General features: G+C 37.1%; 1 protein-coding gene across 1 annotated transcript; it reads left to right on the top strand.

Moving 5' to 3' along the window:
- The first annotated feature begins 4,083 nt into the window (after nucleotides 1–4,083).
- Nucleotides 4,084–12,136, top strand: LOC106164172 (uncharacterized). Its single transcript, XM_087011472.1, has 4 exons — nucleotides 4,084–4,210; nucleotides 4,995–6,521; nucleotides 9,351–10,334; nucleotides 11,340–12,136. Exons 2-4 carry the CDS (start codon nucleotides 5,047–5,049, stop codon nucleotides 11,632–11,634), a joined length of 2,754 nt encoding a protein of 917 aa, XP_086867598.1. The 5' UTR covers nucleotides 4,084–4,210; nucleotides 4,995–5,046; the 3' UTR covers nucleotides 11,635–12,136.
- The last annotated feature ends 2,822 nt before the right edge of the window (nucleotides 12,137–14,958 follow it).

Here is a 14,958-nt window from a genome sequence, read left to right as displayed (position 1 = left end):
TAGAGAAAAGGGAATGCCAACTCCCGCGAGATTTGTATTGCCCTCTGTGTTATGTAATAACAAGCTTGCGCACATATATAACGTCGCACGCTTGTTATTACGTCGCTCATTCTTCTTTGTTACGTTGATATGATACATACGTTACCGATACATACGTTACCATGAAGCGTGGAATTATTTATTCATTCTATTTTCATTGATTGTCTTTCGTTTTGTATGCCAAAACTTATATCTTAATGTTACATTAAAATAAAACGAGACAAAAATGATTTCTTGCTTTCAACCAAATGTGAAAATTGTTCATATGATGCATACGTTATGAGCATAGATCTACGTTACCGATACATACGTTGCCAAATAACGTGAAGGTATTGTTTTTGCTGATTTCATTGTTTGTTCTCTGTTGTCGCGACTCTGTGGTTGCGTGCGACGTTGTATATGTGCGCAAGCTTCTTATTTCGTCGCTCATTCTTCTTTGTTACGTTAGATCTAAAATGAAAATAGAATAAATAAATAAATAATTACACGCTTCATGGTAACGTACGTATCGGTAACGTATGTATCATATTAACGTAACAAAGAAGAATGAACGACGTAATAACATACGTGCGACGTTTTATATGTGCGCACGCATGTTTTGACGTCGCTCATTCCTCTTTGTAACGTTAAAATGATACATACGTTACCGATAGGATTCATGTGAAATACTTCACAGTTAGTTGAAGGCAAGGATTCTTTTTTGTCTCTTTTTCTTTTATTTTAATGTAACATTAAGATATAAGTGTTGGTCTACAAAACGAAAGACAACCAATGACAATAGAATAAATAAATAATTACACGCTTCATGGTAACGTATGTATCGGTAACGTATGTATCATTTTAACGTAACAAAGAAGAATGAGCGACGTAATAACAAGCGTGCGACGTTGTATATGTGCTTGTTATTACGTCACTCATTCTTCTTTGTTACGTTAAAATGACACATACGTTACCGATAGGATTCATGTGAAATATTTCACAGTTAGTTGAAGGCAAGAAATCTTTTTAATTTCATTTTCTTTTATTTTAATGTAGCATTAAGACATACACTGATGCTCATAAGTTAAGCAACACTTTCTAATTTCTCAAATTTCTCAGCAACCAAGCTTTTTATTGAGGCAAAATTTGTACAGTAGCTAAACATGTATCTCGTTCTTACTTTGAACTAGTGGACCGTGACATTTGAGTACTATTTACTGTTGGGCAGGGTAGAATATGCAATAGGGGTGCCACTTGCGAAAAACACAGTTTGGGCATGCCATGCGGAGCTTCCAATTTGGCTGGTTTCATGGGCACAATTTGTTATATTGTACCAACCAATGGTTAGAAGAAGACTCAACGAGGTAATCAGATGGCAAATTATAGGAAGCCATCTTGCTGAGGTACCAGAGAGACAGATTGCAAGGCAATAGAGAGTAGCACCAAGTCAAGTGTCCAAGCTGGTGGCAAAATGGCGCCAAACTCATCATGTATTGGACAAGCCTCTTTCTGGTAGACCGAGATTAACCGACGCAAGTGTTAGAAGATGTTAGGTTCGACTACGCCACCAGAACCGGTTCATGTCGACCAAACAGCTGAGAAACATCTGGCCTGGATTAGGAAGAACTCGAATCAGTAGGCAGACAGTCAACAGGCATAATTTAGAAGCTGGACTTTCATTTAAAAAGCCTCCTAAAAAGCCACCGTCGACCAAAAGACACAAGCAGATAAGTTTGGCATAAGCCAGATGCCGAGAGAGATAGAACCTAAGGACTGGGTGAAGGGTCCTGTGGACTGGCGAGAGCAGATTCACTTTGATGTATGCAGATGGTTGGCTGGGAGTCTGGAGAGGTCCAAACCAAGCGTTTCAGGATGATTGTGATTACCCACGTACTGTATTCAGGATGGCGGAGTACCCGTCATAGTATGGTGCGCTTTCTCATATGATGAAAAATTGCCACTGTACGTCATGCAAGGGAGATACACTGGTCAACGATACAGAGAAGAAATACCATTGGGGAGCTTGCAATCACACATTCAAGCAAATCCAGGAAGGAATATCATTTTGGTGCGGGACAATTTGCCCATTCATAAAGCACGGTCCGTGCAAATCGCGCTGCAACAGCATGGTATTCCAAATTTGGATGGCCCTGCAATATTCGCCAATTCTCAGTGTAATTGAACATGTTAAAGATATGATTGACAGAGCAGTTAATGAGAGACAACCTCCAGTCGGAAACATAAGAAAGCTCTAGCAGGCAGTAATTTAGGAATGGAACAGGCTCACAATGCAAGATTGACAGAATTTGGTGGCAAATTGCAGGAGGCATTGTGAAGCTGTTGTTCAAAAATAGGGAAGGCACATCCAATATTTATTGGATAATAGACGATTAATCATTTATTATCTACAGTCTTCTTTTATTAAAACTAATTCTTAGATGATTGAACTTTATTTTTTCATGATAAGCTGTTTTAATCAGCACGTACTTTATGCTGTGTGAGCATACTTTTTAGACACATGGTTTGGCCTATTTTGGTACCGTTTGGTTAATAAAGTTATTTTGATTATTACAATAGGCTATGTGGTGTATTTCATTAACAGAAATATTCAATTTGAATAGGTTATTTATAAAATATGAAAGAAATATGCATAATTCCACTAACAAATGAAATAATGATCATGATAGAAGAAACTTTTGAAAAAATCTGGGTGTTGCTTAACTTATGAGCATCAGTGTAAGTGTTGGTTCACAAAACGAAAGACAACCAATGAAAATAGAATAAATAAATAATTACACGCTTCATGGTAACGTATGTATCGGTAACGTATGTATCATATTAAAGTAACAAAGAAGAATGAACGACGTAATAACATGCGTGCGACGTTGTATATATGCGCAAGCTTGTTATTACGTCTTTTTCTATTTGTGGGCCAACACTTATGTCTTAATGTTAGATTAGAATAAAATAAAAAGAGATTTTTTGCCTTCAACTAAATGTGAAAATTGTTCATAAGATACATATGTCACCAAATAACGTGAAGGTTTTTTTTTTTTTAATTCATTGTTTGTTGTTTTTTTTTTTCACGACTGGTTGCGTGCGACGTTTTATATGTGGGCACGCATGTTTTTACGTCGCTCATTCTTCTTTATTACATTAAGATGATACATACGTTACCAATACATACGTTACCATGATGCGAGAAGTATAAAGACCTATGCATTTAAAAATAGTAGCTCAATACATGTAGTTCAAGGACATACATGTACCAAACAAACAATTTCAATTAAGCCTAAATAGGCCTATATCTTTCTAAAACCTAACTATATTATTTATTTCAAGTGTATCGTCACAGTTTAGTAGCTAATTTAGCACCAAAAATACCTATTTTTAAGGTATTCATGTGAAATGGAAATAAAAGAAATCGGTAGGAAAGTATTTGAATTTGCAGGCAGAACGTGCCCCATCGAGAGGCCGAACGTGCCCCAGGCCGGGGCACGTTCGGCCACGTGTTGGAAATTTATTTCATGTTAAATTTCTTTAAAACGTAAGGTCTTTTTGACATTTAAACAATGTATAAAAAGGGGGAATTCAGCATTCTATCTACTAAAAACACATCATTGAGATTCGTCGTCAAGCAGCTGAACTACAACCGATCAAAGGAAAAGGGGCCGAACGTGCCCCGGTCTCCCCTACCCCAAAATTATCATTTGAGATTAAAACATAAATTTGAGAGATAACAGTATGATGAAGGTATACTTTTGATAAATTTATTTTACCGTGGATGCGGTCATTAAGTTAGCGTAAATTTAAAACCACTCACATACTATGCCACCTCTGAAATTATACAGACTCTGCCTTTAAAGCTGTATGTGGACACTGATAAAAATCCAACTTTGGGACTAGAACTATTCGCACATCTCGCAAAGAGACAAAGAGGTCATCGTTTGTTCATCTGCACCCAACCTTTAATATCCAACATTTATTTTTACCATTGTGTTTATTTGAGAACGTTCCTCAATTAGTGAATAACCATTATAAACTTTACAGTAAACTTAAGAATTGCGTTTCGTTTACCAATCTTCACATTAGAATTGCCCAAGATGTCTGCTCCTTAAGACGATTAAAATTACCCCTGGGTGAAAAGAGAATTATAATAATTGATTACTGTGATCGCTTGTGCATAAGAAAGGCAAGTAGATCTACGGCTATTGTTGGTGATTTTTCAGCTTTTGCTACCACATTTCAGACCAATATATTTATCATCGTGCCAGCTTACATGAACGTAAATAAATTTGAGACTGATGCAGAGAAAACTGATCCTTCACTTTTTTACCATGTATGTCAGGAATGGTATGCTTAGGAGTGGAAGTTTTTTTTTTTTTTTTTTTTTTTTTGGGGGGGGGGGGAGGGTTATGTTTAATATGGTTGTCTTAGTATTGGGGTTAGTATATGGGCAAAGGTCACCTGTACAAAGTAATGGGGAACAGACTAATAAGCTTCCTGGGCCACCATGCATGTACATGCCACAGCCGGACTCTAGATCACACTGCGTGTCGAAGAAAAAAGATAGAAAAAAGAAATGTATTTCTAACTTGATAGTCAAACATTACCCATGTAGTACTTACTTATACCAGCTGATGTTACAGTGTGTTCCCAATGAATCTATTGTACTGGTACTTGCTCACTTCACTTGGACTCTTGCTGTATGCAATCAGATTTAACAGTTTAACATGCCTCCTCTTGATTCCAACATGCTTGTTACATCACCAGCTTTTCTGTATTCTTTTTGGCATCAGAGAGAAGGGGAGAAAAGTGAAGGCTTCGATGCACCATAGTATTTTTATAATTAATGAAATATTTTCAGACTTCCTTTTCAAAATGGTGATCACATACAGTATGCACACATTTGAAGTTGGTATATTTCTTACATTTCCTACATTTGTTCAATGCAGTGATCTTTTATTTTGTTCTAGGTTTCATATCCAGTCCATTAAGAACACAACAAAAGACAGCATTTAAGCACCAATGCAAAAAATGCAGTCAGGTGAACAGGACATTAGAATCAATAAAACTTTGACTGTAAATATGAAAGTTGAGCCAGCTGACAACCATTTTGACCAAATTGCCAAAGTAGATACGTCAAAAAGAAAAGCTGCCCTTGAAAACGGAGCTGGAACTTTGGCAGATGTTAATTTGAGTTACCATATGTCTTCTTACCAAATCTGTGGAGGAAATAACACCCAACAGGACATGGTCAAATGTCAGAGCTGTGGTCAGATATATCTCCATGATGGCAGTGATGTATCTGGTGCAGGGACACAGACTGGAGAGAAATCATATAAATGCCAATATTGTAGAAATACTCTGCCTCACCAGTATAACAGTGACAAGACATTATGTGAAAAAATAGATTTTGGATTGAATGAAAGCATTACTATGGATACAGGAGCATGTGCCAACCAAGAGTATAAAAAACGTGTCTCTACAGCTGTTAATAAGTTACATTTAAAACCACATATAACGAACAAACCTTCTTATCAGTGTCAATACTGTGAGAAAATCTTTACCCTTAAAAGTAACTGTGTGAAACATGAAAGAATCCACACTGGGGAAAGGAGATTCAAATGTCGGTACTGTGACAAGACATTTGTTGAAAAGAGGTCTTGTATAGGTCATGAAATGAACCACACTGGGGAAAAGCCATTTAAATGCCAGTATTGTGAGAAGGCTTTTACTCTAAAAAGCAACTGTATCCAACATGAAAAAACTCACACAGGGGAGAAGCCTTTTAAATGTGAGTATTGTAGTAAAACCTACACTGCAAAATATTCCCTCTTATTGCACGAAAGAACTCACACTGGAGAAAAACCGTACAAATGCCAATATTGTGACAAGACATTTGCACAGAAAGTCATGTGTATAAACCATGAAAGGACTCACACTGGAGAGAAACCATACAAATGTCAGTACTGTGAGAAAGAGTTCTCTTGGAAAGATAACTGTGCACGTCATGAAATGATTCACACGGAAAGAGCAACCTATAAGTGCCAGTATTGTGATAAAACATTTTACGAGAAAAGTTACTGTGTACGCCATGAAAAGATTAACCATGAAGGGACATACATTGAAGAGAGACCACACAAATGTCAGTACTGTGATAAAACTTTTCCTCGCAAAAATACCTGCATGGTACATGAAAGGATCCACACTGGAGAAAAACCGTTCAAATGTCAGTACTGTGTTAAGGCATTTAACATCAAAAGTACTTGTGTTAAACATGAGAGGATTCACACTGGTGAAAAACCATTCCAATGTCAGCACTGTGAAAAAGCATTTGCTGTTAAACAAAACTGTAAAGAGCATGAAAAAAACTGTGGCAAAAGTGACAGGCTTCATTTTGAAATTCATAGCTCCCAGGATGAATTTAGAGAAAGTTCACCAGTTTCACAAGAGATGCTACATGAATGTCCTGTGAAATTGGAATATAGTGATGAAATGCAGTAACAAGCACAAGTACTTACCTACATGCATGAACTCAAGTCCTCTTTGAATACTGGCTATTAAAACAAATGACTAGATATCAGATTCATTTCATGCCATATGTAAGTTTTACCAGGGAGCGATTCAGCTGTGAGCTAAACGCCAGTGCAATACATTTTAAATGTTCCCTTTTTTCTGTAAAAAGCACTCGGGGGTTTCAGTGGCCCCTGGAAATGCCCACCCCCACCCCATTCCCATGAGTGGCTTGCTGATTGGTGAGATTTGGGCACCCATGAACCTAAGAAACCCAGGGTGATAAAAAGGGGTTTGATACTTTCATTCCCGGAGCTGTTCATTAAAATTGCTAAAATGACTGGCAAGCAAATTATAAAATTGGCCAGCTGAATAAAATGAACTATAAAATAATAAAATTGAAGAATAGAGTTTTTATTTGTTTAGGGGGAGTAACGATGCGGGAAGCCAAAGATGTGGGAGAGTATTGGTGTGGGGGAGTAGAGTACCAGTGCTTGCATAACAATAATTTAACAAAGGATGTATCTATGCAGGGATCTACAGGTGTGGAATCGTATCGATGTGCATAATGTAAAAATGTACCAAAGGGGAGTATTGGTGCTGGGGAGTAACAGTGCGGGGATGTATTGACATGACCCCATATATTTACGTAACAAGTAAAACTAGCCAACAAAATCCATCAAGTAAATATGATGTGGCAGTCTTTAAAAAATCTCTTCTTTGAAAAGTCCAGTTACAATTGTACTTAGTCACACAAAAAGAAGGTATAATTAAAAATAAAGACTTATTGGCTCGACTCATTATTATTTTTAATAATGGTAGTAACTTCTCTTTTCATGAATAACTTTAAAAGATTATAACACTTCACACACGGGCTACAGGCGGGGCCGTAGCGATAGTCCGAAGGTTCAATAGTCCGAAGGTTCATTGGTCCGAATGTTCACTATAGAACCTTCGGACCAATGAACCCTTGATTAAAAAATCGATAAAAATGTTACCACTTTTCGGACCAATGAACCTTCGGACCAATGAACCTTCGGACTATCGAGACGCCCCCCTACAGGCAGTGGCTCACAGGCAGGAAATGTCGTTTCTGTGTTCTCCCCCAAAGAATGGAATGAGTTTATTGATCACAACCTTCACACATAAGGTAAAATCATATCTATAGGACGCGAATACACATGTAACAATGCACTGGAGAGAAAAAATAATAAATAACACTAAAACAATTGTATCAAGGGTAAGTGTACAAGTAATACTTTTTTTTATACATATCACATATTAGTATAACGTACATACCCGTACTAAAAAAACATTATTATTAGTGTACTTGCATGTTTACATCCCACACAAATGCAGTCAGGTGAACAGGACATGAGAAACAATAAAACTTTGACTGTAAATGTGAAAGTTGAGCCAGCTGACAACCTTTTTGACCAAATTGCCAAAGTAGATACAGATACCCAGGGTACCTGTCTTTTTGAGCACCCATTTTATGGAATCGAAGCCACTCGCATCGAGTTAATGAATCATATTCTGCGTAAATTGCACGTTTCATAAATAAACTTTCAGTTCTACTTGGGCACTGGCTGAAGGTTAATTGTACCATTTCCACAACCCAACATACTAAGTGTGGATTGAACTGCTGATCGATAATTAATTACCCCCTAGCAACTTCAGTAGTCGTGACAGACATCTACAGTAAGCCGCTTAAGCTGAAAGCAATTTAGCGAGAATCCCCATGGAGATTGGTCGATCCCTGTAATTTGATCGATCTACTGTAGGTATGGGAGACCAGTCTTAGATAGAGTATTTAATCATGTTCTTCGCGCAAACAACATTAGAAATCCAATCACCGGAAATATGTATGTGGTTTGTCCCTGACATGAAAACGCTTCAAAGGTAGGAAGTTTACATAATGATCAGGCTGTTCAATTAACTTTTAGCCAGTGTCCAAGCATTAGAATACATGAACGATGATGAAATTTACGAAAGAATCCGCCTAACTGGGACAAGAAGAGCGGTGGAAAGGGTGGTGAAGCCCGACGGCCTCAAAGCAGCCGCCAAACTTTTGAGAATGACTACATTCATGACACTTTTTACGCAAGAGTTCCATTTCCGGTATGCTGTTTCGAGAGTACGGTGAGTAGCGAGAGAATATGTTAACGAACTTAACAAGAGAACTTAGCAATAGGTTAACGATAGCTTTTTGAAACAGCACTCAAAAATCGTAAGTTGTTCTACTTGCTAGTTCACCGAAACATAATGAGTTATTTTTATTATTGCATTTTATTTCCGCTACATACAATCTTGATTAAGATTGTAACCAAGATGTCTGCGCCCTCTTGATAGGTAATCTCGTCATTTCCTGTACATTATAATAGACTTTGGTGGAGAACAAAGATCGAGACTTGTTCAGGGTAATCATGATGGCTTGATTTAGTTTCTGTAATAAGCCGGTCGAAAGCTATTGTCCTGATATTTTCAATTTGGTCCTTCATAGCGTCTCGATCTCGTCTTCATTTTGCATTAATTAGTTTTCATCATTAAAAGAAAAAAGTGACGCTAGCACTGTAGCAGGTGAGGGTACCAGTACGGTTGTCTTTAATGGATTAATAGTAATGGAAATTGTTGTTAATTAATGTTTTTGACTTTTTCAATCTAATAAACTAAAGTTATTTAATGTTTTTTTTTTTTTCAATCTTTACAGAATGGCTTCATAGATCATCATGGTACCATTTGAAAATGATTTGACACTGTAAGCACTGACCTTCTGCTAGAGTGATCTAAAAAAAATAAATAAATAAAAAAATTTAAAAAAAACTTAAAATGTCTTCACCTAACATTGTGAAAGTTGAACCATCAGTTGAGTATATCAACAATACCCTTAAAATGGAAGAACCAAATGAAAGTCAGTCTGTGGGAGAAACTCTGGCCAACGGAGCTGGGAACTTGGAAGACGTACAGTTGGGCATGTCGATGCCTTTGGATAATACTGAAGGAGCATATGTTCAGGAAAAACAGCACAAATGTCAGTACTGTGATAGAACGTTTACCTACAGAAGGAACCGTCTGCAACATGAACGGTCCTGCATTCTCACAAGAACACAGGAAGGGCCGAAGGTGTATAAATGTCAGTATTGTGATAGGTCATTTTCAAAAAAATTCTCTTGTGTTGGTCATGAAAGACTTCACACTGGCGAGAAACCATACAAGTGCAAGTACTGTGATAAGGCATACACTCGCAGAAGCACATGGTTACAGCATGAAAAAAATCACGCTCCTGATAAACCATTCAAATGCCAGTACTGTGAAAAATCATTTGGAGGAAAAAGTCATCATGAAAGACATGAATTGACTCACACTGGAGAGAAACCATACAAATGTCGTTACTGTGATGCAGGATTTGCCCTCAAAAGCAACGTTGTTCAGCATGAAAAAATTCACACTGGAGAGAAAGCATTTAAATGCCAGTACTGTGGCAAGTCATTTACTGCCAAATACTCTCTTTCAATACACCATCGACTCCACACTGGAGAGAAACCATACAAATGCCAGTATTGTGACAAGACATTCAACCAGAAATATGCTCATAAGGTGCATGAGTTAATCCACACTGGAGAGAAACTATACAAATGCCGATACTGTAAGAATGAATTTGCAAAGCAAGCAAACTGCACCAGGCATGAAGCGCTTCACACAGACACAGAAAAAGAATTTTACCAATGTGTGTATTGTGAGAAAATATTTTTCAAAAAGGAGGACTGCATTCTTCATCAATATTCATGTAACCCCAAAAGGTAGGTCCTACTGCTTATTTTACATTCGTACACTAAAATTGTTGCTTAAGTCCCTAATTTGAGTATTTGTTCTCCCAAATCTGAGGCTTTTTATACCAATTATTGTTCATGAGGCCTATTTTTGAGTATGGCAGCATACTTGAGGAATTATTAAAACCATAAAATGTTCCAAATGTTTAACTCAAAGGTGTTGTGAAATTCTCTGGAGATAGTTCGATCCTGTTAGATTGATCTAGGTATGGGAACCCAGTCTAAAGCACCAAAATTTATCAACTACAAAGGAACAGCTTAAACTATTATTTTATGGTGCAGTTATATAGACATTTGTTGCAAACACAAACATGTGATAAACAAGTCCGCTCAAAATCCCATTTGGTATGTTCTGTAAATAAAATAGGGCCTGGTGAATGCTTGCCAAATCATCCCCCAATTTTTTACTTTCACTCAATGAAATTGTGGTTAAGGTTGTTAATTCAGCATTCACAGTTGCAAACTCTCAGTTCAAAATTGCAAATGACAGTTATTGTTTATGAGTCCAAAAAAAGTTATCCACCGGCAAAACGGTCAGCAGTAGGGACAAAAAAGTTGATTGTTCATTAAAAAAAAGGTCGAATAATGTTAGAATATGTTTTTGATAGTGTATTTGGTACATGTTTTTAACTTAATAAGCACATATCAAATGAATGTGCTTTTAAAACAGATATGTTATAGTACTAGTAACAGTATTGTATAGAAATTAAATTAGTATTTCAATAATTTCATGTTGTTTGAAAGCTTGTTAGGTGATGGATTGTTGTAAGACTGTTTTGCAAGCACAGACGTGTGTTAGACCAGTATGGCATAATATGGGTGTTGGGAGACAGTATTTCTTTTAGAAAAATTCCTATTTTTACTATACTTTTGCAAGAAAATTCCTATGTTTTTTCTATTTTAATTTTTCATATTTTCCTATTTTCTGGAGCTCTGTTATAACCTAATGCCCTGATAATCATTTTTCTTTTTCAGTCCAATTTTACCAAACACCTCAGATAACTCCAACGAAAGCAGTGATGTGGCAAGACATTTGGAAGAGGGATTTTCCAACCAGATCAACAAACTGGAAAAACCTGATATAAGTGGCACAAATAATCCCATTTTAGAGAATGGAGCTGGAAGCTTTGTAGACATTCAGTTGAACCACCAGGCACAGTTCAATCAAGTGAACAACACCTTGGAACAGAGTGTTGAGGAAGATCATGGGAATGGTATGACTGTCACTGTGAAAGTAGAACCCAAAGATGAGGCTTTTGGGAATGTTTAGACAAGATAAATGACCTTGAATGACTGGAACAAAACTTGGGTAATGATAAAACTAAGATTAATAGTGTTAAGGTGGAACCAGTTGACTTCATCTCCCATGCTCTGGAATATTAAAATCGGATAAATCCACCCACCAAGATACTTTGGCAAGAGATATTCCTGGGTGTGTGTCAGATATCGTGATGAATTGCAAGATGACTTCCAGTTAGATTTCAGAAATTGTGGAACATAACATGGAGGATGCTGAAATGTTGGACAGTGATGTAAAACTGAAAGTAGAGTGAATGGACAATTTTGACCTTGGCTAGGCAATGGAAATATCAAATGAGAGAAACGTTTATGCTGACACTGGACAGTTGGGGTTCAAACCTCAGAAACCCAGGGTGAAAGAAAGGGTTTGGATACTTTCATTCTTTCCAGGAGCTGTTTTTGGTTTTAATGCAAAAATGATGCAAGCTTATTATGAAAAACAGACAGCTGAATAAAATGTACTGTGAAACTGCGGGATAGTCTTTTTATTTGTTAATTATCATTATTGATAATTTCAGGGAAGTGGCCAAATAATTCTGAATTAATCAGTGGCAAAGAGCAGTAATCTATGACAAATTTTGTACTTATTATTGTTTACTAAATGTTGTAGTTTCATGGTATTATATAAATGTAACAATTAGAAGAGGTCCAAGAACTGTCAGTAGATGAAATTAGTAGATCTATAGGCCTTTCTGACTTAAAAGTATCATTTAGCTTATATTAGCAGAAGAGGACACTTTCTTACTTCAGTAAGAAACCCAAATTATACATGTCTTATATCTAAATAAATCATCTTTTGTGGCAGTTACAAGGGAGGGCACAACAGGTATAACCCACGCTATTATCCCAGGCCGCATTCAGAACAGTAGACTAAGTAGTCCGAGGGTCAAATATGGCTGCCCACTAAAAAGCTTGCCATCTGTGTGTGGTTGGTCCATCTGAATCAACAAGAACCATGTAGTGAATTGTGTTCTGTGTGTGTGCAGGCCAATCTGCACTCGAAAGGATTTACTGCAGTGAGGGTAGAGAATGGCGGCTGCTGTCAAGGGCTTACTAGTACTGCTTTTTCTGGCCTGTCTTTGTTTTTCTGCCTTTATAATTTGGTTGGTTTCATAGGCTTTGGCACCATAATGAACATCTGAACGCCACTTTAGTCTGTTCATTGCAGACATCTCCCAGGTGTCATGGCTGATATTGAAGGCTTTTAGCGAAGCTTTCAGGGTGTCTTTGAAGCGCTTCTTTTGACCACCTAGGGAGTGCTTTCCCTGTTGCAGTTCGCCGTACAGCAGTATCTTGGGAAGCCGATAGTCTGGCATAAGAACAACATGGCCTGCCCAGCGCAGATGTGCTTGCCATCTAATCCACTAATAGACACTGAATAGATTCCCCGTGGGGAAGAATTCAAGTGGGTCAGCCATATTTGACCCTCAGACTAGTCAATCCACTGTCCTGAATGCGGCCCCATTTTTTCATGGTTTATTCCACTGTCTTTTGTATTTGTGTTACATAAATATTAAAAACCATACACATACACGCTGTATTTAAAATTTGATAACATTAGGCTGTTACCAAAAGCAGGAATTTGAAGGACAAATTGTTGCACTGGTACTATCTGAGAACACACTTGTGCTGTAGGCAGTCAATTAAGACATAACTAAGCCAGTAGTTATATTGGTGCATTGTGTCACTGTTTGCTATAACTTAAACAGACTGCCAGTGCCTTGCAGTTGGGTTTGATAAGTTAACTGTTGGTGACAGCAAGAATTATTGGATGAAATCAGAAGGCACTTATTGCTAGTATCTTGTAAGTACTACACATTGGACTGAATTTCAGGGTAGAGGTATTTTTCTCTTACATCTTAATTCAAAATCTAAATTGTGATAGGCTATGTTCAGAATAGAAATTATTGTACTGAAGGTGGCAGATTTTTACTAAGGCTAAGTACTAACTTTGGATCGAACTATCTCCAAGGGGATTCTCGCTTAATTGCAATTAACTTTAACAGTTTAGATGTCTGTCACACCTACTGAAGCTGATAGAAGGTAATAAACTATCATTTAGCAGCTTTAGCAGGCGTGCCAGACATCAAAGCCAGCTTAAGAAGAAAGCAATTTAGTGAGAAACCCAGTGGAGATGAACCGATCTTATTAGATCGATCTAGGGATGGGAACCCAGTCTAAAGTTACCCAAGTTATGAGTAGGCATGCCAGACAATTAAGCCGATTACAATGACTGGGCCTTAGCGAGAATTTCCACGGAGATCAATATTGCTGTTACAGTACTATAACTTCTCTTCTGAACACAGCCATAAACATATTTGATTAATCAATGTCCAATCCCATTTTTTTTTTTTTTACTTCATACAGCCATAATTTACACAGATACAAGCTTATTCCACTATCTTTCATATGTGTGTTCCATTGAAAGACCATACTCCCATCACATTTAATAAAATTAGCCCTCTTAATAATGTCTTCAATGGTTCCTAGTAACAACTGTTGTATTAGATGTTGGCATGTGATACTAAATATTTCAGTGGTTATGAATAAAAAGAAAAAAAATAATTTAATGGTTAAACACTTATAGCTAATATCATGCGTACAGATAATATGCCAATAGCTGTTTGAAGGATACTACCTTTATTGCTGCACTTATATCATCTGAGAAAGAAACTTGGCAGTTCAGTCAATTGGCATTTATAAGTAAGCCAATGATTATTTAGGTATGCTGTGTCACTTATTTTGATGTAAAATAAGATGTTTTTAACCTTGGTGTTAAATTAGATCATGAAATATTTAATAAATGTGGTGAAAATTATAAATCCTTAGCGTTTTACAAATTTAGTAGTTTTGGCAAGTTTTTAAGGGAATTTCAAACATAATTCAGCTTTTTCTTTGATTTACTCCCCTGATAAGATATATATACTTTACAAAAATCTTACTTTTGACTAGCTGAGCATTTTTAATTTAAACCAGTGAAAGACCTTGATTTCTGAAATAAAAAAATGTAAATAGAAGATGGCATTATGAAAATCATCATCCATTTTTGCATTTTTACTAGCTAAGGAATCCAAATTGATGGATATACAACTGTCCTAGGACAATCAGCTATTTATCTTTGGGTCTATTCCCACAACTTTAGATCGATCTATCACCGCGGGGAGTCTCACCAGACTACCGTCAGATAATCCCCCTTAAGTGTCCGTCCCCGCCCACTACAAGCCGTAAGGGGCAATTAACTTTCGTGTCCGCCTGGCTGACAGCTATTCAGCGCGAACCCCCAGGGAGTTAGGTC

Source organism: Lingula anatina, chromosome 4 (assembly GCF_051362555.1).
Source record: "Lingula anatina isolate TDL-2025a chromosome 4, LinAna3.0, whole genome shotgun sequence".
Classification (NCBI taxonomy): domain Eukaryota; kingdom Metazoa; phylum Brachiopoda; class Lingulata; order Lingulida; family Lingulidae; genus Lingula; species Lingula anatina.
This window is presented reverse-complemented; position numbering and strand designations above follow the sequence as displayed.

Bases quoted from the DNA above. Each gene is read 5' to 3' on its own strand.
- LOC106164172 (XM_087011472.1), top strand. From the start codon at position 5,047: ATGCAAAAAATGCAGTCAGGTGAACAGGACATTAGAATCAATAAAACT. The intron at 6,522-9,350 runs GTAACAAGCACA...TAAAAAAATTTA, and splicing joins GAATATAGTGATGAAATGCA to AAAAAAACTTAAAATGTCTT. The intron at 10,335-11,339 runs GTAGGTCCTACT...TTTCTTTTTCAG, and splicing joins TATTCATGTAACCCCAAAAG to TCCAATTTTACCAAACACCT.